General features: G+C 42.3%; 2 protein-coding genes across 3 annotated transcripts in view; one reads left to right on the forward strand and one right to left on the reverse strand.

Annotated features, from left to right (window-relative positions):
- ITPKA (inositol-trisphosphate 3-kinase A) overlaps positions 1-19,953 on the forward strand; it is a 39,501-nt gene extending 19,548 nt beyond the window's left edge. For both annotated transcript variants that reach the window (XM_050974848.1, XM_009102447.4), the window contains 6 exons: positions 4,402-4,498; positions 6,628-6,841; positions 8,467-8,671; positions 13,649-13,750; positions 14,831-14,902; positions 15,795-19,953. In XM_050974848.1, the coding sequence (XP_050830805.1) occupies positions 4,402-4,498; positions 6,628-6,841; positions 8,467-8,671; positions 13,649-13,750; positions 14,831-14,902; positions 15,795-15,998 (894 nt within the window). In that variant the 3' untranslated portion in view covers positions 15,999-19,953. The remainder of the gene's footprint in view (positions 1-4,401; positions 4,499-6,627; positions 6,842-8,466; positions 8,672-13,648; positions 13,751-14,830; positions 14,903-15,794) is intronic.
- A 1,163-nt stretch (positions 19,954-21,116) lies between these two features.
- The window catches only part of LTK (leukocyte receptor tyrosine kinase), a 68,407-nt gene continuing 62,870 nt past the window's right edge, over positions 21,117-26,653 (reverse strand). The window contains exon 29 of the mRNA XM_050974849.1: positions 21,117-26,162. Coding sequence (XP_050830806.1) covers positions 25,389-26,162 — 774 coding nt within the window. The 3' untranslated portion in view covers positions 21,117-25,388. The remainder of the gene's footprint in view (positions 26,163-26,653) is intronic.

Here is a 26,653-nt window from a genome sequence, read left to right on the forward strand (position 1 = left end):
CTGAAAAGTCCTAAGTGAAACTAATTCTAATGTATGTTACCTGTTTGTCATTTCTTGCCTGAGGGTAGTTACATGTGTTTCAGACATTCACAGAACTGAGATACTATTGTTTTATTTTTACCCTTAAATAAGTGAGAGATTTTATTTGTTTTTCCATAGAACAGCAGAGGAGCATTCAGGTCCCTATCCACCTTGCCTTTAGGAATTAGAGTGGCTCTCCTGTTCCTGAGGAATTCATCATATGCTCAGAGAGATGCTAGTTGTTCTGTACTGCCTGTAAAACAACAGTAACAACTAAAAAATCCCATCCAATTCAGGGAGTTTGCACCAATCTCTTCAGTGAGCTTGCTTGTTAGGCTGTTGCAGCTCTTGTCCTGCAGTGGTGGGAGGGTTTCAGGGAAGCCTGGTAGCTCTTACTCTTGGCAGCAGTGGGGTCTGAGGCCAAACACCTTCAAATGGGTGAACTGCCTCCCAGAGAGTTCAGTGGATTTTCATCAGGTGAGTCCTCTGGTGTATTTGTGCAGGCTCATCATGGCTGTGCCTCTGAACACTGGTTGTGTGTGAAGTTGTGTGATTATCATGAGAAAAGGTCTGGAGAGAAGTGAGCTCACATAAACCAGTGGTGCTGGGTTACTGCTGCTCTTTGCTTTCCCTTAATGGATAGACATGATGGCAGCAGCCACCTTTATCCAGGGTGGAATAGATGGGAATACCTCATCCAGGCAGCATCTTGTCTGCATGTGCGCTGGGCAGGTCTCCACATCTGCTGCATGGATGTGGGCTTCTCTTCAGAGCTGTGCTTAAATTTAGGAAAGTGAGTCAAGAGAGTAATCCAGCTAGCAGATCAGACACCAAACCACAGTTCCTTTGCATGCACTGTGGCTGCATTGCATGAATTGCTTCTCCCATTCTCTTCCCTGAAGTTTTGTCCATTTGCTGCCAGGGGCACACTTGCCATGGCACAGACTGTCATATGGTCTGCCCCACTGGCAGAAAACTTGCTTTTCCCTCTTTAGTGGCCCACACCTTTTATTGCTAAGGGGGTTTATATCATGTGTCAGTTAAAGTTCACATTGAGTAACTTCTGTGCTGAGTCTAAGAATGTTAATGTTTTTCAGGTTTGCTTCTTGACTCTTTTGGTATGCCTTTCTTCTTCTCTTGGAAAACTCTTGAGCATATTGAGGCATATAAAACAGCATCAGTGATGTCAGTTCAGACAATCCTGAGTGCAAACACAATACAGAGATACCTGACTTTCTCCTGGGAATCTAGAAGAAGTGAGGTCTTGGAGAAACCCAGGCAGAGAAAAAAAAAAAAAAAATCAAGGACTGAGCAGGAATCTAGGAGAAACAGGGGCAGAGGGAGATAAGGCTGCAAATGCAAATGGGCAGTGGTAGAAGCCCTCTTTGCCATGGCAGCATAAAGCAGTGATTTGAAAAGCACATAATGCCATTGCTAACAAAGAAGAGGAGATCTAGCTTTAGAAATAGAAGTGAGAATGATTCCTCCTACAGCAAGCACACAAAGTTTTCATCTTCCCACTCACACCACTGCTCTACCAGCATGCAGCCCTGCTTGCATCCTGGCAATTTGTACCCTGGGTTGAGTGAGCTGGGAGACTAGAAATTGAGGTAGAGGAAGGTGAAACTGCTGAACCCCTGCTGATGGCAACACTCCCCACAGTACAGGTCTGAAGGCAGTCCTTTCCCTCCTAGCTTGAGCTTTCTGCTTCCCTGTCTTGAGGGGGAGGAGAGGTTTGTGAAGAGATTATTTAAAATTAAAAAAGGTAAATAAAAATTGTCAGTGTCTGTTTATTGGATGAGCAGCTTAAACATCCTCCAAGGCAGCTGTAACCTAAGCAGCCAAAGTCCACTTGAGCTAGGGCTGAATTTGGCCCATTGTCTCTCCTTCACACCCACAGTACAAATAAAAGCTTCAGCTTAGCATTTGGTGGGAGGGAGGAGGCAGGAGAGCCCCTGGAGTGTGATGTAGCATTGACAGTTGATGTGCATTGGTTGAGAATCTGTGCCTCTCGTTACTGATGCGTGCAGCAGTATGACAAGTCACTGGGAGACAGGATGCTGTTTGTTAGGAGTGGAACATTTTGATGTGTGGGGGTCTTTATGGCAGAGTTATGGAGCAATGTTGACTTCTGATTAAGGGATGAGGAAAAGCCAGAGTTGCCCTAAAAGCTGGTCTGGAATCCTAAAAAACTAAATCTTTGGTAGGCGCTACATTCAAAGAGGTCATCTTACTTCAAACAATGTTTTTTTTTTCAACTATTGTTTAAATAACTTGTGGCTCTGTCCTTCTGAAGTAGAAACAGCACAGTAGCTTGAAGAGCTTCTGCTATCAGTGAAATCTCACGGATAAACTAGACAAAAATAATTTCTTTGCTACTTGAAAAACAGTATTTACATTGCACTTTCCACCAGAAGGAGGCTATGGACATGTTTAAGTGGTCTTCAAGAGTCTCTCTCATCCTCACAGAACAGCAGCTGGGTCTGCAATAGACACAAGTCACTGTTCAACACTGCAAGGCTGCAGTCTGGAGCAGCTTAAGGCAAATTTGAAAAAATATGAAATCCAAATAATGTAGCATATGATCCTGCAGAAGTTAGTTATGCAATTGGAGTTTAGCTAGAGCTAGTAACATCTGTGGAGTTTTAATAAGTGCAACTGAATCTTCATAATTCTCAAACATCCAGGATTTCTCTGGATGCTTCCTATCACTGGTATAGTACGTTTTCAAAAGTATCATTGCTGCATGGGGCACATATCTAAGAGTGAACTAATTTTAGACTAAGAGTGAATTAATTTCAGCTTGAGCTCCATTAAAACCCAAAGTTTAATAGGTAGAAGCAATCTCATTTCAGAGTAGATATGCTCATATGGCAATTTTGTTGTTATGTCAGTTTAATTTGAGGCATTACTTGATACTTTCTTGTGAAGGCACATCCTTAAAAAAAAATCACTTGTGTCTGTGGTTTCATATATGTTCTTGATACAATCAGAGATAACTGCAGGGTTTTGCCCTGACACGGTGACCACTGTTGCTGGAGGGTACCTTATAGGAAATGTTGTGCAAGTTAATAAGTTTAAGGAAGCGTGGCCAGGTCAGAGAGTGATCTGGAGTGCAACATTTTGCCTGTGTTATCATTTCCTGCAATTTCACATTTTCTGTTTTACACTTAGAGTGTAGAAGACAATAAAAATTGCTTATCCTAAGCATCTAAATCTTCAGATCAATGTCCATGCTAGAGAAGACACAGTTGTTTTGAATGTGTATTTTCCAGCTGATGAGCAAGCACCTGAACTTGTTTTCAGTGACATTAATACTTCCCATTGATTTTGGTGATTTCCAGTTGAGCCACTGATGAACACTTCTGTAAGTGCAGCCTAATCCCCAGCTACACCTGATCCCAACAAAACCCCCGAGCACTAAGCTGTCATGCCATAAGTATAATGCAGCTCCATTTTCCTTCTCCAGCAGTGTGTTATGTTCTAGTGATAGAAGAACTCAGCCTGCTCTCCTTGTTTGTAAAGCACTCGGGGATCCCTCCAACTATAACGTGAACATTGGTGGCTGTAGTTCTCTCCCATCTGGGTTTGACTTTTTCACTTTCTACTTTTTTTTTCCCCCCTGCCTTTGTGACAGAGCACTCAGCTGCTCTTTGTGAGGCTCTTTGTGAGCAGCTGTTCTGTTTCCCTGTCTGCCTGCAGCGGTACCCAGGCAGCTGCAGCCAAAGGTTGCCAGAGCAATGCCCAGCTTTGTTAAAAAGTAACAGGTTTGGGATAGGAGGGAGGGAGTAGGAAAATTTGTGACCTGGAGTAGGTTCTACAGCATGCTGTCAGTGGGTGCTGAGGGACCGGGGTGAGCTCCATGTCCAGCTCGAGATACGCCTTCTGTGCAGGTGTCCCAGAAGGATTTACCTGCTGACTCAGGGAAAGCTGCTAATCATGAGGCGATGCTGAAGTTCTCTGGGAAAGGAAGTGTTGCTGACAGTGACAAGCAGCTTATGTGCATGTCTCATGGAAACTTAAATGTGCGTCTGTGTGCATGTGTGTGTTCGTTCAGCATCTGCTGTCCGATACTCTGTGACTCACTCACAGAGGGCGAGGTGTGGCTAAGAACAGGCCTGTGACGTGCAGTGTGACTTTTTTTTTTCCCTCCTTATAGGCAGCTTTCTTGTGTATGGCAGGGCGTTATCTTTATTTGTCCATTCTTGGGTTTGTGTGCATATTTTTCCGTCAATGATGATAGTGTTTGTTTTGTGGTCCCGCCTTGGAGCACTTACACATGAGTGAGAAACAATTCAATGTGCATGAAGCTGTGTAATATATTTGTGGTGTGTCAGGATTTCAGCTTTTGCCCAACTTAAGATTTCTTTTCTTTTCCAGAAAAAGGCATGGCATACAATTAAAACCATGGTTAACTTACCAGTCATCAGCCCCTTCAAGAAACGCTACTCATGGGTGCAGCTGGCTGGGCATACAGGTGAGAGGGCTATCTTCAGTGTGTTTGTCTCTGGAGTGAGGATGACTGCAGCATGGAGAACAGTCTTTCTCTGTTTCCTTCCTTCCTTCAGGTAAAAAGGAAGCAGGCAATATCACACAAATCTGTGACCTAAAATATCCAGTTGTGGTGTGGATAGGGAAGTGGAAGTGATATGCCTGAATAATGAGATCAGCAGGGAAGCAATGGTCAGACTCTGGAGAAGGGCCAGGCTTGTAAAGTGACATGTGTAAAATACTTGTCAGAGGGAAACAAGAGGTTGGGGAGCCAAAGCCCTAATCTGTCTGGTGCCTTGGTTGCAGTATGGGATCATTTTTCCTGACTGAGTAGCCAGTAGTTAGTTCTCTAGGGGGAAGGATTACTGTCCACTCCTGGATGTACTTCAGCCCTGGAAAGGACAGTGTTTCACTCCAAACCCCTCATCTGAATGTAGGTCCTTGGGTGGGAGACAAATAGGAAAATTGCCTTGTTGACCATGTGTTTGCATTGTGAGTCTGTCATTGTTCAGTGTACGAGTGCAAGGAGCAGCTCAGTTGGTTAGTTCTAGTTTTGTGTCTGTAAAAACTGGTAGGTGTGCTCCTGATGGAGGCTTACTTTCATTTGTAAGGCAGAACAACAACAAAGAGAAGTCATCAGGTTTGTGCCTCTCGTGCTTCATATAATTCCTGTGCAGTGCTGGTGGGGGTTTATTAGTACACATGTGGGCAGGCACCCACGCTGCATCGTGCTGTAATGCAGTACGTGAACCACCTCTGTGTATGCTGATGCCCTAATATGGTGCACTTCAAAGCTGTGCTGAGAAATTTACTGAGCCCTAGAAATTGAGTAGCTGCATTTTGCACAGTGTTGTTGTTGGGTCTGATTTGTATCACACAAAGTGCCAAGATGATCCAGTCTTAATGCAGTTTTTGTCACAGAAGTGTGGAGCTGGCTTCGTCTGTGTGGAGTGAGGCCACTGGTCATGTAATCATAACCCTTCTGGAGACACATATATTAGGGTGGAAGAGGAGAGTTAAGAGTTTAATAGAAGCTGATTAGGAGAGATACTGTTCCAGTTTCCTTTTAGCAGTGTTCTGTGGCTGGGTTTATCCATCCTTTCTGCAGCTGTTCTACTCTGATATGACAGGTTTTTTTTCTGAACTAGAGCCTGGGCTGTTACCACCCTTTTGCCAAGGCAGTGCCTGTTCTAGGATTTGTCAGGGAAGAACCAGTTTGCAATGGCTGAAGGATCCCGCTGTGGTAAAGGTTGAATGTTATCCCCAGGGTTAATGAAGCTCCTACTTTGGTGCCCAATTCATTTTGTCTCAGTTAAAGGGTGCCTCTGAGTGAAACGTGCGCTTTCCTCAGATGCTGTTGGCAGGTTGCAAGGATAGGAGAGTGTTTGGAAACTCTGGTCAGGTGGAGGCTGATTACTACTGACTGTGGCCTCTGCAGATGTCATTTGTGCTGGATACCATTCAGACACAGGGCTGTAAAAAGCACAGTCACCCTCCAGGCTGTACCTGCAGGGCATTAGCAGATAAGCAGGTTTCCAGAGGAGGGGCAGTACCTGCAGGCAGACGCAGGCGCAGTCACAGTGTGTGTGTGTGTGGAAAGGGCAGTGCTTGGCTTCTGGCTGCTTCTGGCTGTTCAGGTATCACTGATTGACTGCACTGCCTCTGTCTGGACACGCTCAGCAGGTGTACATACCTTGTGTGAGGATTAAGGACAAAGCCAGTGCTGGCAGTGTTATGCAGCTTTAAAATAGCCTGTCAGAGGATTAGTGATGAATTCTGGCTTGTGGCTTCTTCCTGTGCATTTTAGTAAGTATAGTACTGTTTAATAACCTAACAAAGACTAGTATGGAAAAAAATCCAAACAGCCCAAAGGCCTGAAGCAACTGCACTCATTAAAGCCATAAATTCTGACATGGGAATGTATCCAAACGGACTTTCACTGCTAACAATTGTTTGTTTTGTGGGTTTTATTTTTTATGGAAAGCATCTTATCTCTTCTCTTCAGGGGAAATCTTTAACTGCTGCTATGATTGATGAAACTGGAATGGTGGGGGAAGGGGCTCTTTTTTCTTGCTTGTCAGTCTTGTCAGGAAGTGTTTGATTTTCTTTTTTTAGGGAATTTCAAGGCAGCTGATAGTGGGAAGATTCTCAAACGCTTCTCAGAGAATGAAAAGGAGTGTTTTGAGCGATTGATGAAAGATCCACTACGCTCCTGCGTCCCTTGCTTCCATGGTGTGGTGGAGAGAGATGGCGAGAGCTACATCCAGCTGGATGACTTGCTCACCGATTTTGAAGGGCCGAGTGTGATGGACTGCAAGATGGGGATCAGGTGGGTGAATGAAAGAGAATGTACTTTCTCTGCATTTGGAGGAAGGGAGAGATGTGGTCATGCTCACGGTCACCTTGGACAGCCTGAGGACAGTATCTCCCATGATTGCCAGTTTGTACAAGGGTTCTGGAAACTAACTGATCTATATTGTTAAAAACTATCCACATCAAGAAGTGTTCAGGGGTGATTTAAGACAAAGCTTCTCTGCAGTGGCCTGATAATACGTGGGAAAAAACGGCATGATTTATTCACTGCCAGTTCATTGAATATTTGTGTATGCAGTGATTCAGAAAGTCTCACAAAGTAAAATTTCCATGTCCCAATGCAAATGACTGAATAGCAGTGTGAAAGCCCATTTCCAATGCTTGAATGAGTCTTTGCTGGTATTGATCTTTTCTTTAAAGAGTCCACCGTTTGCTCAGGACTGACCTGTCTTTCCCTACTCTGACATCTTGAGGTGTTGCCATCTCTTTGTTCTCCAGGTTCCCACTCTCTTTTCCATTAATTGTCTGTGATTAAGACAAAAACATCAAAAATACTATCTAAGCATAACAAAGAGAGAGAGATTTGTTGAGATCCTGGAGTAAGGTAACAGTACAGAGAAGTCTGAGCAGTCATAGTAATCTTTCAGCTGGGATGTCAGCTCAGATGCTCAAGAGTTATTGTCATAAATTAGTTACTCTACTTACAGGAGTACAGATATGCCTTTTCAAATAGATGCAAAATTTTAAATTAATTAGAAAGATGTACCAGTTCTTCTGAACTGGTATGTTCAGAAGAAATAGGAGAAGGATTTGCAACAATACACGTTTTGTTGAAAATAGGTGACATTCTGGCAGTGAGTGACATCATCTCCTGAATGCCATCCTGGTTTGTTACACTGTGATGAAGAAGGTAAACTTCAGGCACTTGACAAAGTGCAAGCTTTAGGAATCTAGTGGAAATTGGAAAACATGGATAGTGCTCTTCTAATGGCTACCAGATTAACAGATTGAGTGATAGGAGCAAAATGTGGAAGTTCTGTGTCCCTTCACCTTCCTGTTCTTGGTTACCTCTTCTGGTTTGGAACTACTCTGATAATCTGCTTTACTCTAGTTTTTTCTATATGAAGAGTGATGCTGTCTTTCACTGAGGTGCATTAAGTAAAACTTAAACTTTCCGAGGCCTAAAAAAATTACCCATGACTGTTTTAAAGTTTTTTGAGGAGAGAGAATGCAGTAAGTCTTCAATAGCCCTATTTTTTTTTTTTAAATTTCATTAAAAGTGATCTTTCCTACCTGTTCTGTGAAAATGCAGTTCTATTTCATGGCACAGTGGGAATTCAGCTTCCTCCAATTCTGTAACCAGGAAATAATCATAACTTGTAACAGCAAGTAAAGGCATAGTTAGAACAAGAAGTGAATTAGAATTCCTGATTTCTGGGGCTGTTTCACTAAATATGCCTGTGTACTGTGTACAGTAAATATGCCAGTCATTGCTCTGTGTACTTTGGTTTCCCCGTATGCAAAACTGGGGCAATGATAAGGCTTATTTTCCTGGTTGTTATGTCTTGAGGCCAGTTTGTGAGCTGTAAAAAGAAATGCTGAGCAAGTCCTTAAGGATGTGTTGGGATGTGATGTTTGCAGAACATACCTGGAGGAAGAGTTGACTAAGGCACGAGAGAAACCAAAGCTGCGGAAGGACATGTACAAGAAAATGATTGAAGTGGATCCTCTTGCTCCCACAGCTGAAGAGAACGCCCAGCACGCTGTCACCAAACCCCGGTACATGCAGTGGAGAGAAACCATCAGCTCTAGTGCCAACCTGGGCTTTAGGATTGAAGGAATTAAGGTAATTGTTTCACCTCTGCCTGTTCCTCAAGATTGAATTTTTTTGGTTAATCTAACAAGCTTGTGCACATCAGTAGGCAGCTTTTCCAAAGAATCATGTGAAAATGCACTAACTGAAACCACAGAGTTCACTCTATTGCAGTGCTAAAACATTCATTCTAATTGTAACAGAGAGTGTCAATCAATTTAAGCTTCAGATACACATCAGCCATATTTGAATCAGCTACAGAGACCTTACAGGAAGGACTTCAGGAGGTATGCAGTGCAGATAGAATGAAAATGAGACTATTGTAAGGAGGAATTCAGAACAGGAGTATTAACTCCCTCTCTGCATGCAATTACTTTTTTTATCCAGGAACTATACATATTTATTCCAAGTGAATCACAGTAAAGTGGTTTTGTTACAATTACGTTTATTGGCAAGGCACGTTAAAAGCATTTGCTTAGATACTCTGGGGATCAAGGAAACCACTTTTTCTTTTAAATACATGATGAGATCCAGTAGAGCTGGAGCTGGAATAAATCCAGAACAATCCAAAATGAAATTTCTCCATCAGCCAAGTTCACCTGCTGTTCTTGATGGATAAGTTTGTGTCCCTGTACCATTCCTAGGATACTACCTTACAGCCACAGTAGAACCTTGGCAATTTTCTTTCCTACCCATTACTTCCTTGTCTTTTATAGAATCATAGAATAAACTGGGTTGGAATGGACCTTAAAAATCATGTAGTTCCAGCCCCCATGCTGCACTAGACCAGGTTGCTCAGAGCTCCATCCAACCTGGTCTTGAAAAATTCCAGGGATGAGGCACCCACAGCTTCTCTGGGCAGCCTGTTCCAGTGCCTTACCCCACTTGCAGTGAAGAATATTTTTTTAATACCTGTTCTAAACCAACTCCCCCTTTTTAAAGGATCCCTTGTCCTGTTACTGCCTGCTCTTGTAAAAATCCACTCTCCATTTTTCTTGTAGGCTCCCTTCAGGGTCTGGAAAACCACAGTTAGGTCACCCCAAAGCCTTTTCTTTTCCAGGATGAAAAAACACAGTTTGCTCAGTCTTTCCTCATAGGAGAGGTTTTCCATCCCTTTAATCAGTTTGGTGGCCTCCTCTGCACTTGCTCCAACAGGTCTATGTCTGTCCTGAGCTGGGGACCCCAGAGCTGAATGCAGCACTGCTGGTGGGGTCCCATGAGAGAGGAAGAGATGGGTAGAATCCCCTCCCTTGCCCTGCTGGCCATGCTGCTTTGGATACAGCCCAGGACACAGCTGGCTTTCTGGGCTGTGAGCACACATTGCTGCGTCATGTCCAGCCTCCTATTCACCAGCACTCCCAGCTCCTTTTTGGCAGGGCTGCTCTTGATCTATTCGCCCCTCAGCTTGGATAGTTACTAGGGGCTGCCCTGACCTATGAGCAACACCTTGCACTTGAACTGCCTGTGGTTCCCATGGGCCCACCTTTGAGCCTGCCTGTGTCCCTCTGGATGGTATCCCATCCTTCAGGTGTGTCAACTGCACCACTCCAGAATCTGGATTAGTTTTCTTTCCATTTCACAATTCAAGCACATAGAAATAAGGTATAAAAGACAGTGATGCTGCTGAACAGAAGCTCTTTAAAAACCTCTTTCTTCTCTCCTTTGCTTTGTGTCTTCTCCCTTCCTTATTTACAGATTCTCTTGCTGTGATACTGGAACTGGGGCTCCAAGCTCATGCAGTGCTGGCCCCTTGTGTGCTGTGCCACCCACTCCTGGCTGTTAGACACAGGCATCCTCAAGCAGGAACTGTCTGGGTGGTAGCTGAGTAGATGATCTGGCTCCAGTCCAGCCAAACCACAGGATCCTGTCTTGCCCTTTAACCAGCTAATGATGTTATCAAGATACCTGTTTTATTCCTGTACAACTTATGTCTTTGTATGCTCCCCTGTGTCATGGAATTAGAAACCCTGATGATCCTGAGGGTTTTCATGCGTGTTCTTGGAAGGATAGTTGGTGAGTGAAGATGTACAGTCCCAGACAGTGACTGAGCTAAAGGAGAACATGGGAGCTTCAGAAAAACCTCCTGGCTTGTTCTTTATGGATTTATTTCTTGTCAGAGGTAGGAGCAGTATGACACACAGACTGTGTAGTGTTTCCCTCTGTGGAGACACTGCTGTAACTGTGCACAGAATGATTACTTAATCCTTGACTAAGTACAGGAAGTACTTTGGAGAACATTCCCTTTCTCTCTATCTCCCTGTGCTGTTATGAGGAATGTAGGTATCTTTTTAAATTTTTTTTAGATGGAGAAAAGGCGGCAGAAACTAAATTGTTCAGGCAATACAGGTAGTCAGTACTCCCTGAAATGTTCCACTGAAGCTGAACTGTATATCCAGTTCTGTATTTTTGCAGAAAAGCAAAGCCATTCTGCAGGGATCCCCATTTTGGTAAGAAACCCTGTAAAAGTCAGTGGTGCCAGCTAGTGGTTGATGGGAACAAGGGGATGTTCTCCCTGACTGGACTGATAACTCCTGGAGTTAGCTGATGAGGTATGTTGGGTTTGGTCATTCTTGCCCTGTGGCTGCTTGAATAAGAATCAAAAGCAAAGAAAGTGAAATTATAAGCCTTTCTGTGAATTGGCTGCTGATAAATGAGATCTGATTCACCATATGCACTCCTGCAGTAATGGGGTATCTTTTATCTCTGGGTTGACCCTTTTCTTATCCTTGCCTTGCTTCTGGATCCCTGAAATCAAGTCAAGTTCATTTATGGGATTTGTCACTTTTCCTCCTATCAAAAATATTCTGAACCATTTGGTTTCCCTACAGTTGGAACCTGTTGCTCAGTATCTTGTGCCTGCCTGATTCCAAACGCGCATTTCCTCTCTGGCAGAGACTGTCTGAAGGCCAGGCATTGCAAACATTTTCTCTATAATACTAAGCTAATGCCTGGGGCTGGGATTTGGGATTTCTGTCTTCCCATTCTGTCAGCGAATATCTGTGCAGTTTGAAAAGTTACTTCTTCCTTTGGTGCCATTCCTTTAGCTGTAGGTCAGGGATAGCCATTTTCCCAGGAGGATAACAGATTTGATTCCTAAATCTTTGTGAATCCCTTAAGTTAACCTAGAGTCCTTTAAGGGAAGTCTGCAGAGGGCTCTGAGCAAGACCCCATGGTTTAAGATGAATAGCACTATTTTATGGAGCTGGGACACTTGCCCTCTGGTGAGCCATGTCACTGTCACATCTAATAAGAACTGGCCCACGAGGTGCACTGTGTGAGAGAGTACTCTGCTGTGCAGGAGTGTATGTGGAGTCCTTAGCAAAGGTATGACTTCAAGGAGTGAGTCAGGCAAGTGCCTCCTGAGGATCAAGTACATGCAGGGCCAACATGGTTTAGAATACTGGGGTGGTGCCATTCAAACTCTGGATGTTGTTTACAGCAAGTAAAGACAGACAGTAATTATGCTTCCTGCCAACCACTGGAAAGGAGCAAAATCATAAAAGTGTTAAAAAGGGAAGCAAGCAACTAGTTTGTCCAGACACGAAAGGTTAGCAAGGGAACAAACACCAAGCAGCTATTCTAGACATTGCTCTACAATCTGCAGCATAGGGAGAAATGATTTTTAAAACAACCTTGCTCCAGTGAAGAGGTAAGAGATGAAGTTCCAAATTTCTACGTGCTCCTGAGTATTATCACACATCAGATCAGATGGATTCTAACTTTCACTGCCTACCTGCTGAACTGCTCTGGCATAACTTGCACATCTCAGGCTGACGTGCGGCACTTGTATCTGTCCAACAGCCTTGGAATCAAATTCTCTTGCATGAGAGATCTGGAGTTTTAGCTTTATTGAGTTTTTTCCATGTATGAATTAGAAAACAAGTTCAGCTGTGCAATAGTGTTTCACCTGCTGAGTGAATTTGTCATTTTGGTGTAGTGACTTAACATGTAGGAGACAACATATTTTATTGGCCTGCTGATTTACTCACAATGAAAATTGTGAGTAAATCAGGGATTGGACTTAAACAATGGAGAGGAAAACAGTTTGATAATCCTGCAGGCTTTTAATGGATTTTTGTTACCAGTTGTAATAACTGCTGTATTTTACATGCATATCCTAAAATCTCCTATTTGTGTCTCTTGAAGCAACAGGGATGCTCTTGGAGACATGCATATTCATATATTCTGTGTTTACAAATACTTCCAATTAATGCACTGCTCTTATTTACTTGTGGCTCCAGAAACACATAAAAATACTTGTTTTTTTCAGTAGCAGGATGCTTCTGTACTGAATCTTACTGCTTGCACAAAAATACTCTGAATTTCTCCAGGACACACTTGGAACAAGCATGCCTGCACTGTCCTCTGCCAAAATTCATTCACCTGCTTTGTCACTGCTAGCGTTGCAAATCCCATTCCTGTCTGCAACAGATTTCTGTTCTGTGACTTCTGTGTCACATTATATGTTCAAAGGTATATTTGGAACTGAATCAGAAACAACAGAAACAGCAACAAAAACCACCACCACCACCAGTAGAAAACCCAAATAACAACAAAAAAAATCAACACCAAAACCCCCAAAAGAAACCCTCAGACTAAAAGGACTAATAAAATTCATGTTGGAAATGTTCCCTCACCCCCTCAGCCAGGGTTTCGCTAGCCAGACAAGACTAAAACCAAAGAGGTCTCTGTGGTTTGCCCCAGTGAATTTGCACTGCCAGAACTGATGTGAGAAAACCCTCCTGCAAGCTGGTAATATCATGAATTGTTTCTTTTTTTTTTTTTTTCTGCTTGTACTCAACAGGAAATAAACTGCCAGTGCCATTTAAAGCTATCCAATCAGCTTTTGTATCTCTTCTCTTCTTCTTGCTTGGTTTCTCTTCCTGTTCAGTTACTTACTTTCATCTGGTTAGCAAGGGCTGAGCTGTTGCTGGTTCAGGAGGATTGAGTGATGAGGGAAAATGATATGATGCAGTATAAATAATCTCTCTGTGTGTGGGTTCTGTGCAGAAGGCGGATGGAACATGTAACACAAACTTCAAAACAACGAAGACACAGGAGCAAGTTCTACAGGTTTTTGCGGAATTCATTGAGGGCAACACAACTATTGTGGTGAGTCTGAGCTCTTCAGGTGCACTGATCTTGGACCAATGCTCTTGCTTCAGGGCCATGCTTTCTTTGGTACAGGAAGTAGGAATTAGAATCCCAAGGGGGTAAGTGGTTTTGACTTCCAGTTGCTCTCAGGAGATGGGATGGACATGGGGACTTGGTGGGTTGTGAGAAGTTGACTGAGACCAGTTTTATCAGCTCTTGCCAGAAGCTGACCCCAAATGCCTCATGCTATCAAAATGTCATTCAAACTAACTAACTTATGGCTTGCCATCAGCTTCAGTCATGGGTGTTAGATGCATTAGATGGGTGATATCTAAGCAAGGATTGTGTTGGCAGGAAAACTTGTGATTTGGGAATTCAGTCTGGAGAAGATAAAACCAGAGTGTGGAGGCAGGAAGTGGGATTGGTGACTAGCTGTGTTCCCATGTGTGAAACTCATCTCAAAGAGGAATTCCTGTGTGCTAATCCATGGGTAGCACAACAGGCATGTGGTAGATGGCATAACACATCTCTTGTGTTTGGAACTTCAAGGATGCTGTAATGTTTTGCTGCAGTGTGGAAGCCATTATGAAGGCAGAGTAGCCCTTCAGGAGTGTGCTTGTTAGCTCAGGGCAGCCTTAAAAATCTGCACTAGAACTTTGTATATTAGGCCTTGATTCATTTTATTCCCACTCTGCCCCCACCATGATTGGAGCTCCTTGTTTTTCTAATACAATTTCTTTCTTTTCACTTTGGGGAACTGGAAGATTTTTAATTCCTTGAAAACTTTTTCTCTTTATTAAAAAAAAAAAAAAAAAATTTGTAGAAATCCTGATGACATCCAAATCAAGAAATCAAGACAGATAAATATGCCTGGTGTAACACATGCAGCAGATGAACTCCAGTCTGTTAATTCACTATGAAAGCTTGAAATGTATTTTCAGATTGACTTTCAAATGATGAACCTGTTGTTTTGAAGGACCTCTAGCCTAAAATGAATATGATCTCTTAATTATATTGACTCTTGTAAACAGATTATCTTTATTCAGTTTCCAATTAAATGTTTATGGGTTGTTTTGGGCTTTTTTTCTTATCTTCCAGAAAAAATACCTCAAACGTCTGCAGGAAATTAATGTCATTCTGGAATCCTCAGACTTCTTCAAGCGACATGAGGTGAGCAGTGAGTGTAAAGCTGTGGAGGTGCATTGCTTCTTCGTTTGTCACTCAAGTGTACTTCAGAACAGCCTGCTGTATGAGTAGAAGGGGTTTTGTGAAGGGAAGGGAAAGCTAATGCATGTTGACAACACAGATACCCTAAAGCCTTCACCACGATGATACAGGAGATTAAACTGGTTGAGGAATAATAAATCCTCCTGTCTTTATGACATCCCAGCACTTATAGCTCTGGTCCACTGTCCAGAGTAGTTTATTAGTACTAGTTTCATATGGTTTTTCTAACCTAGATGTGCTCCAGTGGGAATTTACTGGGGAATGGCATCATGGAAGTTTGCATTTGGTGCAGTAGCATTCAATTGTAGTTTAACAGTGAAGGCTGTATTACTTATAATGGATTTATGTTGAAATACTATTTAATTCTGCTGTCTGTGTTCTCTGTGTGCTTTGCTGTGCAGAAGGCATCATTAGCATTATAATTTCTCCTTGTTAACAGCTCAAGATTTTGAGATTAGACATTTTATTTTACCTTGTTGATGCTCTCTTATCACTAGAAATATTTTTTTAAATTATGGGTCGTGATCTGTCTTTGAAAGGAGTTATTGGCCTTTTCTGAATTGCTCAAATTGAGACCTGATGCTAAGTAAGATGAATAATTGCTTTTCTTCTTGTTTTCTACTGAGTCCCATTTCTTATCTACCCTCCCATTTGTACTTTACTGATTGATATGGTTATGCAAATGGGGCACCTAAATCATCAATTTGTAAGTGCAGCCCAAAAGTCTCTTGGGTCACAGGTGAGATGAGGAGATCATCTTCTTAGCAGGAAGTGTTAATTGGTGGGGGAGGGCTGAAGATGTATTTTTAACTACAGGTCTCAATCTGTTTTCCAGGTCGTAGGAAGTTCACTACTTTTTGTACATGATGGCAGTGGGAATGCCAATGTGTGGCTGATTGATTTTGGAAAGACCACCCTTCTTCCTGATGGGCAGACACTGGATCACAGGATCCCCTGGCAAGAAGGCAACAGGGAGGATGGGTACTTGTTGGGATTGGACAATTTGATTGGCATTTTGGAAAGCATCACTGAAAGATGAGTTGAGAAAGGCACAAAACTTGCCGGGCTTCTCTGTAACTTTCTGCTTTACTGAAGTAGAAGGAAACTCAGTTAGAAGGAAACCTTTAACTCCAAACTCCTGAGGTTGTCAGTGCAGAGGGAGCTGCATCCAGAACCCAGCAGTCAGTGATCAAAGTTACTTTGCATCAGCCCTCTATGAACTTACATGAATCACTCCAGATTGGTCTGTATTGCACCAGATGAACTTGAGACTGGTCCTCAGAGAACGAAGATCTCCATACTCGGGAATCACATCAGCATGAGTCAAGAGGTCTGTGTGGTAATCCAGAATGATTATGATTTCTGGCAAAATGGGACTCCAAATTACTTCTTAGAGAACCAGGACAAATGCTTGGGAACTCAGGGCAGGAAAAACGATTTTTCAGGGAACTGCATAGTTTTGAAACCAGATTGTGTTTTTTCCTCTCTAATTCCAAGTCCTCTTGCTTTTGTGTACACTATAGATTGGACCAACAACTTCTGCTGCATTGTGTTACACCGTGAGCAAGGTGCAACTGGGTGATAATCACAAGAAACTGGGAGCAAAGAGAGACAGCAGTTTACAGTGGCTTGATGTGGCTACCTGCTGTTGACCATTTCTCCCCTTCCCTACCCTAGCCTTGCCTCTATCCAAGAAAGGCCTTGGCTTTTTCTGTAGCCACTCAGGAGATTACAAATACTCTAGGGAGAGAATAGCAGCCTATTGTCTCCAAAACTAGTTGACTTTCCATCTGGGTGAGCTGTTTGGTATGTTGCTGAGTTGGAGAGTTAGGCCTCTTGCAGCTGAACTGCAGCCCTGAAAATCACTAATGATCTTTCACAAACTAGTCAGGGAACTAAGTTTTTTTTTTCCAAGGTTTGTTTATTTTTGAAGATAAAACCCCTACACGCATGCACACACTAGCAGTCAGCAACCAGTGTGACCTCTTAAGATCATGATTTGACTGTCTGTAAATGCACGTGACTTCTTGGCCATGTCCCTCTTCTCAAATACGATGCTGCCACTTACACATATAAAGTGGCACAGCAATCAGGGAGGTTGCGTTTCTGCATTCACAGCATTACACAATGATGAGATAATTCCCAGGCATGCTTCCTCCAAGGTATCAGCTGTTAACTCCATGCACTTTGGGCGAAGGAATGTCAATATATTACATCCTATAGTCCCCATCTGGAATCACAGGGTGATCTGCACTTCATTATTTTGCTGTGACCCAGGCACAGCCACAGAAAATTGAGTTTCTAGGTTAAAATCAAGAAAGATTGAATTGTTTTCTTGCAGTGGCTTCACATACCTTCTCTGTTGGTTGCCTCTAGTCACTGGAACAATTTTTTACATGCTGGCAATATGAATACTATCATTAGTCACATGTTGACTCACATGCCAGGTTTTAACGTGAATAATGTAGTGATGTAGTTTTCACAATGCAGGTAAGAGTTACATTACCAGCTGATGGTTAAAGCCCTTTCAATATCTAGAGGTAGTAATGCACATTGATCAGAAATTCCTGTCTTTTGTTGGTTTCCTGTGCTCAGGAAAGAGTCTGACAACTTTGGATGAAGGTGACTGCACTTTTGGGAAACTGCTATTCCAATAATAGTTGAAATCATAAGCAAAAAAAAAACCAAACCCTATAGAGTCCAGATCTGGAATGAAATCTGCAATATTTGTAGTTCAAGTTGGACAGCCTTAAATAATTTCTAAAAGGAGTTATTTTGAGTAACACACTAAAGTGTGTTGCATACTAAAAGATCAGTCAGATTTAATTACTTTTTCATAAACTCTAAACAAAACAGGAGTATTGAAAATTGAAGCTGTGATGTAAAAGTTAGATGACATAGAGTAGGTATTCTGTAGGAAGTAATGACATTTGGAAATATTTCATCTTAAACCAGAAGTTGACTGAAACTGGTAATTACTTTTGCAGTGAGCTGCAAATTCAGACAACTTCTGTGGCCTCCCAGAGTTTCTCTGTTTTATATTTATGGTAGTATGTTAATGAATTTTTCTCTTAGAAGTTTCTGAGTGTTTACATTAGGTTTTTTTGAAATGACAGCACAGATTAAATCATTCCAGATGCCTCGTAACTTTTGAACTGCTGTGAGATGACAAATGAATCTGAAGTGAATTCCATACAGTTAAAAAAAAAAGTATTTCTCCTTTTCTGCAGCCAGCAGGTAAACTATGGGATAGCAGTGCCTAAGGAGAATAGCAATGCCCAAGGACAATAGCATGTAAATAGGTCTCATAGGCAATGACATTGCCTTTTTTATGAGATTGCAATTGCAAGCTGTCCTACCATAACTAAAAAGAATTACTTAAGTTGAAATAAGATAAAGACAGAATTCAATTAGTGGTTTGCCTAAATAATCTTCAGAGTTAAATTTCTTTCTTCTGTTACCACATGTGTGGATCTTTTGCACCAATGTAACCTATTTTCTGGAGGGGAGATCTAAACAGTAGAGGCTGGTGCTCAAGTGTCAGTTGAGAGTTTAAGACAAACTTTTAGAATGACTGTCCAGTTCTAAAGGAGAACTGGAACAATGTGTTATCAGTAGGTTCAAAGAAAACAGCTCCTGGTAGCACCTGGCTGGTTTTGCAGTACAGGGTCCTGGGAGAAAACATGGAGAAGGTTTGTTCCACTGCAGTAGCTGGAAAGGTCAGGGAAAAAGGAAAATCTCTGCTATAGCAGACACTGGTCTGGAAACTCATTCTAGATGATGTAAGTTCTAGGAAGTTAGTTTTGAAATGGATCTTTGTCTTGCTAGGGGATTAGAAAGAAAGAAGTCACAATCATCTGTTGCTCTTATGGGGAAGGAGAGAAGGAGGCAACTTTTCATAGCAAACTGCAAGTGTAGGACTTCAGCTGAGCACTGGAGCTCTAAGGAGCTGAGTCTGTGTGCTCAGGAGCCACCTGCCTCAGGCTAAGTTGTAGGTTCCTTGTTTCTTATCAGGTGGCCCAGGGCACCTGTCTATGGACACTCACTTGCTAGTGTGAGGAAGCAGCATGGCCTTCTTTCACTATGGGGTAAGTTGTGTTGAATAAGCCTATATTTACCAGAGGGTCAACATGGTGCATGTACACAGGCATATATCACAGGGGGAGGTGATGCATGGTAACCAAGGAGTTTGTTCACATGCAAGTGCAGAATGTCATTCATTAGTGCATCTGCTGAGAGAGTGCCTCACTCTGGAGACACTGAGTACATGTGATTCCACAGCAGGGTCAGAGATGCTGGCCTAGAGGCACTTTGGTGCTGAGCACTTGACCTCTGACTTAGGCTCCAAGGTCCTTAAACCCACCAGTTAGATGCAGTAGTGCTGCAGCTGCTGCATTCCTGTGTGAATCAAGAAGTGGGACTAGGACTTCTCTCCCTCAGCTTCATCATTGGCTTGGGTTTTTTTGGCCTTGGACAACTCTCCTAGGCATTGTTTTGTTCCAGTTTTACATATGGGAATAGACCTACTTACCTCGTGGCAATGGTGTGAGGCTCTCCTTCATTACTGCCTGCAAGCTGCTGTGAGATTCTTTGGAGGAAGGTGCAATATAGAAAAAATTCACAGAAATAGATCGGATAAGTTTAAAAATTACAGATGTTGAGGCCCCATAGAGATATAAATTTGGCTGAAATTTAACCAAAGTGGTAAAACCTAAATCCCTCTAAATTTTGTACAGGAAGGTATTCACTTACCGTCTGATCCAGTTCCTGTTAAAGGGAAAGATTTCAATGTATCTCAGAGGGCTTTTGCTACTTTTTTATTGCTGTTGTTATTATTTGTTATTCTTAAGGTACTGAGATCAAATGGCCTGTATCACCCACATGCATCTGTTCTGAACACTACAATGCAATGCTGACATTGACTGTATTGGACGAGTGTTTGTTACTCTGAAGTGTGTATGCTACAAAATAAATCAGACTGAAGGAAAAAAAGACATCTACTGTGATTTGGTCATGTGAGAATAATGTATTTTCTTCAAGAATTTCTTTAGGGAAGGGAGAAAAACAGTATGTTTCACTGCTCTTAGTCTTTACCATGTGGTACTTCCTAAAGCAAAACCAGAAGCCAAATGGTGGAGCTTGGTTCCAAAACCTATTGGTTTAGAACCTGATTCACCCAAAGCTTGTCAACTTCCTTCAAGATAAGCTCTGTCTCAGAAATCTCAGTGGAATAGCCTGACAGCATATTTTAAAAAAAAGTGCACCAAGAGGCACTTGTCAGACTCAGGGCTCTAATCTATTCCCCTGGGCAGTTTTGTGTGGACACGGGGAAGAAGCACTCAACACTCTAGAACTGGCAGCATTTCTCAGCAAGAGGGAGTGTATTCTTACCACAGAGAGTGTGCAAAAAGTACTTATAAGAGAGGGAAACAAATATCCACCATTAGTGTCTCTTTATTTTGTGTTGCAAATATAGAAGTAAACACTTGTTTAGCTTTAAATTGCATAGAAGCAGGTGTGTCATCTACTTATGTACAGTAGTCACCCAGAAAGGAAAGTTGGCAGAAGTGCTGCCTTGGTCAGAGGTGATGACAAATCAAAACCTATGCACATGACTTTTCCATTTGTGTGATGTGATGGGAAGACATTAGGCATGGTATCACTAAGGTCTCTGCATGGGATTCAGAAGGGTGGACAGCCAGGAGGAGAGAGCACAGCCATACCTACGGGAGAAACTGTCTCACACAGCTCAAGGGTCTAAGGAAGTCTGGTCGCTTTCTGACACAGCTGTGGAGATGCAAATACAGTGGGGGAAAAAGTATTTCTAGCAGCAGTAATTTCTTCTCTTTCAGGAAAGTGTCTTGAAGGTGAAGTTACACTTGCAAAACCCCATAACTATTTTAGCACCCTTGGAAAGCTTTCTTAGTGCACCCCAGCCCATGGGCAAATTAACTGAGACTGAGCTCAGGAAGAGGGTTGATATGAGGGGGGACAACTTAAATTTATGCAATTAAAAATTCTGTTTGTTTAAAGGAAAAAATGAAGATGCAAAACACTTATATTGCAGAGAGAAGGATTACAAAGAAATGAGAAGCAGGACTATCAACAAATGTGAAAAAACAGAGAAATACAAATTGAAATTTCCATTTTTGTTTCATCATCTTCTGTTAATCAGTCCCTTCTTTAAAATGTACATACGAGGTTGTGTGAAGCAACTTAAAGAATGCTAAACACAGTCAGAAACCAACTATATACATACAATTACAAAACGAATTGAGTAATGTTAAAAGACAGACACCTGTCAGGAAAAGCAATTTATAACAACCCTATAAATGGCTGATTCTGCAGTAAGGAAGTAGTGGAAGACTTCACATGGATTATAGGACTGAATTAATCCCAAATCTCCAGCTCATGTCATTCCTCTAGGAAGCAAAATTGGGTTTTGTCTTCCAGTTTCCAAATTAATCTAATTTTGACACTATGGGTTTAACTAATTGGTGATGCACTAAAAATGTCTCCTTAATAAAAAACAGTTTCACACAAGTTACGTTTTGCAGTGCTAGCAGTTGAGCACTATGAAATCTGTGATTGTACAAACAGTAAATTTCAGTCTCAGAATTGAAGGACTGAAGGTTGTAGTGTGTACTGCAATTGTGTTTTTTTTCTTTTGAGATATAATGGTTTGTACAGTATGTAGCATTCAACTTCACAACAGGACAAAAATTATTTCCTCCAGGATATTAATTAAAAATTCATTATCTGTGAGGGTTTTTAAACAGCATCTAAAAAAAGATTGTTAGAGGTCAAAGATTCATAGCAATATGCTGACAGAAGATCATTCCATTTGGGAGAGTTAAGAGCATTGGGGTTGCTAATGCAGATTCTTTTAAAATTACCAGCTCTTTCTTTTAATGCCCATTTGGTGCCTGCATCTCTATGTCTTGTCTTTTTAGAAAAGACTGCATCTGGCTCAGTGCAGCCCTGAGCTAAATGCTGTTGTAAACCATCAGAGTCTGTTTTTGGAAATAAATAATCAGTATATGCTTACTCTACTCTTACAGCTGCTCTTCAACATCCCACTCTTGATCACTCCTTAGGGACAAGATCCTGGTCAGGACAGAAGTCTGTTCAGTCTCAGTGCAGCTTTGTCTATCTGCTTCCTGCAAATGGGTACCTTGGTGCAGCTATTCAGTAAAATCAGGCATTTGTCAGATGTGCTAGACTTGCACTTTATTTATAAAATGAAGGCATAGCTGCAGCCAAGACTGCCCCTGGCACTGGTAATAGAACTGTGCTCTTCTCTCACTTCACTTTTCAATAGCTTCCCTGGTTTTATCACTACTGGCCTTTCATACAAGCCTTTGCCTCAACATAACTCACATAAATTTGTGAGTTATGTTGAGGCAAATGCTTCAGAGGGAAAACAGTGGTAGCTCAAGCTGGGTAACTATCTGGACAGTAGAGCTCATGCCTGTTTCTCACTGGAATCTTGGGGTATTTTATAGTCATTTAAAAATATGAAGTGTCTTCTGTCTGCTGCTTCATTAAAAGTCTCTGGAAAGAGAAGGTAGCACAGTTAACTTCCCATAGCTTCTGAACAAGCCAGTATTTCACTCCTATTGCCACCAGTTTCCAGCCCCTGCTAATGGCTAAGGAGAATTGAAAGCAGAGTCATAATGGGCCTGCAAAAGCATGGCCATGACCACCAGTGCTCTGCTCAGGACAGATAAGGGCTGAAGAGTGAGCTGGCATCACGTCCACTGCAGGTGAACCACAATCGCTGCACTCTGCTGTGGCCTTATATTCAGGGAGGAAGGGGCCAAGTCGCTGGCACCAAGTCACAACTACTGGAAAGTTTGATAGTTCATCTTTTGGGGGAAAAAAATCTACTAATGTATGAACCATAAAAGTAATACAATATGAAAGGTAAGGACAAACTGATGAAATTCAAATTAGTTAAAAGTAAATGCATTTATTTTTGACTAGCATGGTCCAGAGGCAGTCAGTCTGAAATATGACCAAAAATATTAGCCTTTTCAAGAGGAAAGAATGAGAACGTTTCCTGCTAAATGGGCTTTTCTGCCTCATCTAACTGGGCTGTAGCAACTCCTGGATATAAGACAGGACAGGCAATGAACTAAATGTGAGAGAAGCTACAGAGCTAAAGCAAAGGTGAAATGGGAGGAAGGGCATGAGGCAAGGTCATCATCTCCCTTGGTCACTAAACCCATCAGTCTCCACACTTCTGAAATTTGCTCCACACAGAGGGACCCCTCTCTTCTGGCCATCTGTCATTTTACAACACCATGGATTTAGAATTATTTCCACACCATATGGGTCTTTGCTTATAGATGACAATCATCACCCTTTATGTCTGGAAATCATAGAAGGTTTGGTGTGAAAAGGGACCTCCAAAGATCATCTAGTCTAACCTCCCTGCTCAAGTAGGTTCTCCTACAGCAGGTTGCACAGGATCATGTCTGGGTGGGTTTTGAGTGTCTCCAGAGTGGGAGAATACACAGCCTCTCTGGGCTACCTGTTTCAGTGCTCTGTCACCCTCAAAGTAAACAAGGGTTTTTTCTCACACTCAGGAAGAATGTCCTATGTTTCAGTTTGTGCCTGTTGTCCCTTGTCCTGTTGCTGGGTACCACTGAAATGAGTCTACTCCATCCTCTTGACACCTGCTCTTATAATATTTGTATGCTCTGAAATGACATTGTATAAAACTGTCCATTCTAAAGTGAAAGGCCTAAAACTATACAAAGTGTGGAACAGATAGAAAGTCAGACCAATAAAGGATAAACTTGTGCTGAAGATGCCTTTCACTGAGATTGGATTCACTCCACTCTGTGATTTTCTTTACCACAGCTCAGTAGTGTCCACCTTGACTATGTAAAGGACAGGAAGTCTGTGGTCAAAGGAAGCCATCACCTGCTAGCCTGCACCTTCAGATTGTACATGCAGCTGATCACTAAGCATAAAGCATATACCAGAGAACCTCTTGCCTCAGAAGGGAACTGGAGAAGTCTACAACTGGCATCTCACTACACAACTTGATTACACACAAAGACAGTATGTAATTTGCCACTGTAGGTCACACTGTAGGTGACATTCAGGATTGGTACAAGAACAGAATGCTTCCAAGACTGTTCAGACTTAATCCAAATTATTTGCCTTTTCAGTCTCTTTATTTTGCAGCTTTAATCTGTAAACATGAATTTAGATCCTAAACAACTGAAGAAAGCCTTAGGAATGAGCTGTCTTGGAAAAAAATGACTACTTTTATAAGCAAGCCTGCACTTGCAAGGCAAGGAACAATTATTACCTGCTCAGCTGTGTGAAGCCAAGTCATGGCTTTAGCTTTCTCAAATGGTTGAGCTATTCTACTTTCCTGTAAAAACGACATCCTAAGTGGGGTTTGCATTAGATTTCCCTTCACTATTCCTCTCCTTTGCATTACTTTCTACCTCAGAGTATTAAAACCAAGAACTCCATCATACCAAATGCTAGATAGTTACCCAAGAACCTCAGCTAAGTTCTTACTAACACAGCACACAGAATTAATGCTGAATATCAAAGTACTTACAAAAATGAAGTTCATTTTAAGTAAAGTCCATTAAAAGAAAAAGACAGTCGATTTCTCATCACACCATGCAGCTCACCCTTCCTTGAAAAACCACCTGCCCCTTCAATGCCAGGAGCTGTGAGGAAAGCAACACCATGAGGCAAGCAGCACATTTCCTTCACTATTCAAAGGAATATTATCAGCTCCACCAGCTACTGCTTTTTTAAATGGTAAATGTTTTCCTCTTCATTGCTTGTTTGCAAGGCACATGCTCAGAGGAGCCTGATTTTTTTCTTCATTCTTCCTACTGCTTCCAATTTGAGCAATATCTTCCACAAGGTCTACTAATAAAACAGATGCAAATGTGGCTGCTATTTTTTTTACCTCCCTTATAGTGCATAAGCATTAGTAATTCACCAGGACTGTAAAAAGCTCTCAGGAATGTAGCAGCTCAGTTGGTTGCTGCTGGCACAGCACACATTTTTAGACCCTTGGTTCAGAAAGAAGCACAGCCTGTGTTGGCCGTTATTTCCTTTCAAATACTGCAGCTGGATGGTAGGTCCATTTCTTTTCACCTGAGCAGATTGAAAAGGAGTTCTTTCCTTAGGACTCTATTCTGAATCACACAAACCATGCTGTTGTTCTCCACTTCTAAGCTGGTTCAGTGGAACACATTTGAAGGACAGATATAGAAATGCAAGTGTCTTTAACAATGTGGGATCCAGCAGGCAGACAGAGGAAACAGAACATTGCTGATGTTGAAACTTCACCCATCTGATGGAACTAAAGTGGAGGAAGTTAGTGAAACAGGAAGCAGTCCTTCCAAACACACACATTCCCTGATCTTTCGAAAAACCATTTCTACTATACTGGAGTAACACTCAAGTCATCTGACAAAGACAGACCAGAGTCTCTCTCTCTTGATGTTTTCTCTTTTTTACAAAAAGGCTTTTCATCTCTGTGCAGACTGGAGCTCCTTAGCACAGCTGTTCTGATCTCTGCCAAGGCTGATGGCTGGTGCTCAGAATTATAGCACAGGTCATCATAAGCATAATTTACATTGCCACAGGGGAAAGTCTGGAGTTTCACCAGTTCAATCCCACTGATATCCAGGCGAGGGCAGTTACTTTGACTTGGAGATGCTGGAGATTCCCGAGAGCTAGGAGAACTGCAATTCCCATCAAAGCCTGAATCTTCCCGCTCTGGATTTGCTTTGAGCTTGGAGCTGGGGCTGAAGTGACAGATATTCTCTAGCACCCATGATCCATATGTTGGGTTCCAAAGATTTTTTGTTTTGTTTTTAAGTCTGTGGGTGGATGGGTTGCTGAGCTCCAGCTTCTGGTTTGAGGTCTGCTGGAACCATAACCCACTGTTGAAATCACTGAGGCATGGCAGGCTGGGCCCTCGGGCAGTCCGGTTACTCAGGTTCTCCACCAGTAGCTCTTGTGGACATTGTACAAGTTTGTGGCCAGCATGGGGGGATTCCAGTGTCTTAGGTGTTGTCTGAGGGGTGAGAGAAGGGCTTACCAGCAGTGGCACTATCCCACTGGAAATGTTTGGGCGCATGACCATACTCCCTTCATCCTCTGGTGCAGGGCTACACTCCATGGGCAACTCAGTGTTGATCACATCAGGGTCCTGAAAAGGAGAGACAAGAGTCTGTTACACCTTCAGGGTGACTGTCACAGGTTTGGGCAATACTCCTGCACATCAAACAAGGTGCTATGTTCCATCTGGACATCACATGCTGTTGAGACTTACAGGTTTCCTTTGAGAAGAAACTCTGCTTCATTGAAATCAGTGACTAAGCTGGGGGTCTGTAGTATAAAATTTCTCTTTTGAGAGGCTGGATCCAGACCTGTAGCTGTTAAATGCTACTGGATGGTGAACTCACTGTGCCATTTCATTCCCCCTTTCCACTCCATAACTATTCAGCTGTTGGCTGTTGAGCAACATTAGGCAAGGTCAGAATATGGACCTTGAGAGAGACCTAAATACCTTTCCTTGCAAAATGAAGGACATTTTGCAATTGAACAAACTGAGAGCTAAAAGCATCCATTTGCACAGTGTATGCTCATTATGGCTGGGAGGAAGATGGGAGAGTGAGGATGGACACTGGAAAAGAGCCA

Source organism: Serinus canaria, chromosome 5 (assembly GCF_022539315.1).
Source record: "Serinus canaria isolate serCan28SL12 chromosome 5, serCan2020, whole genome shotgun sequence".
In the NCBI taxonomy this organism is placed as follows: Eukaryota; Metazoa; Chordata; class Aves; order Passeriformes; family Fringillidae; genus Serinus; species Serinus canaria.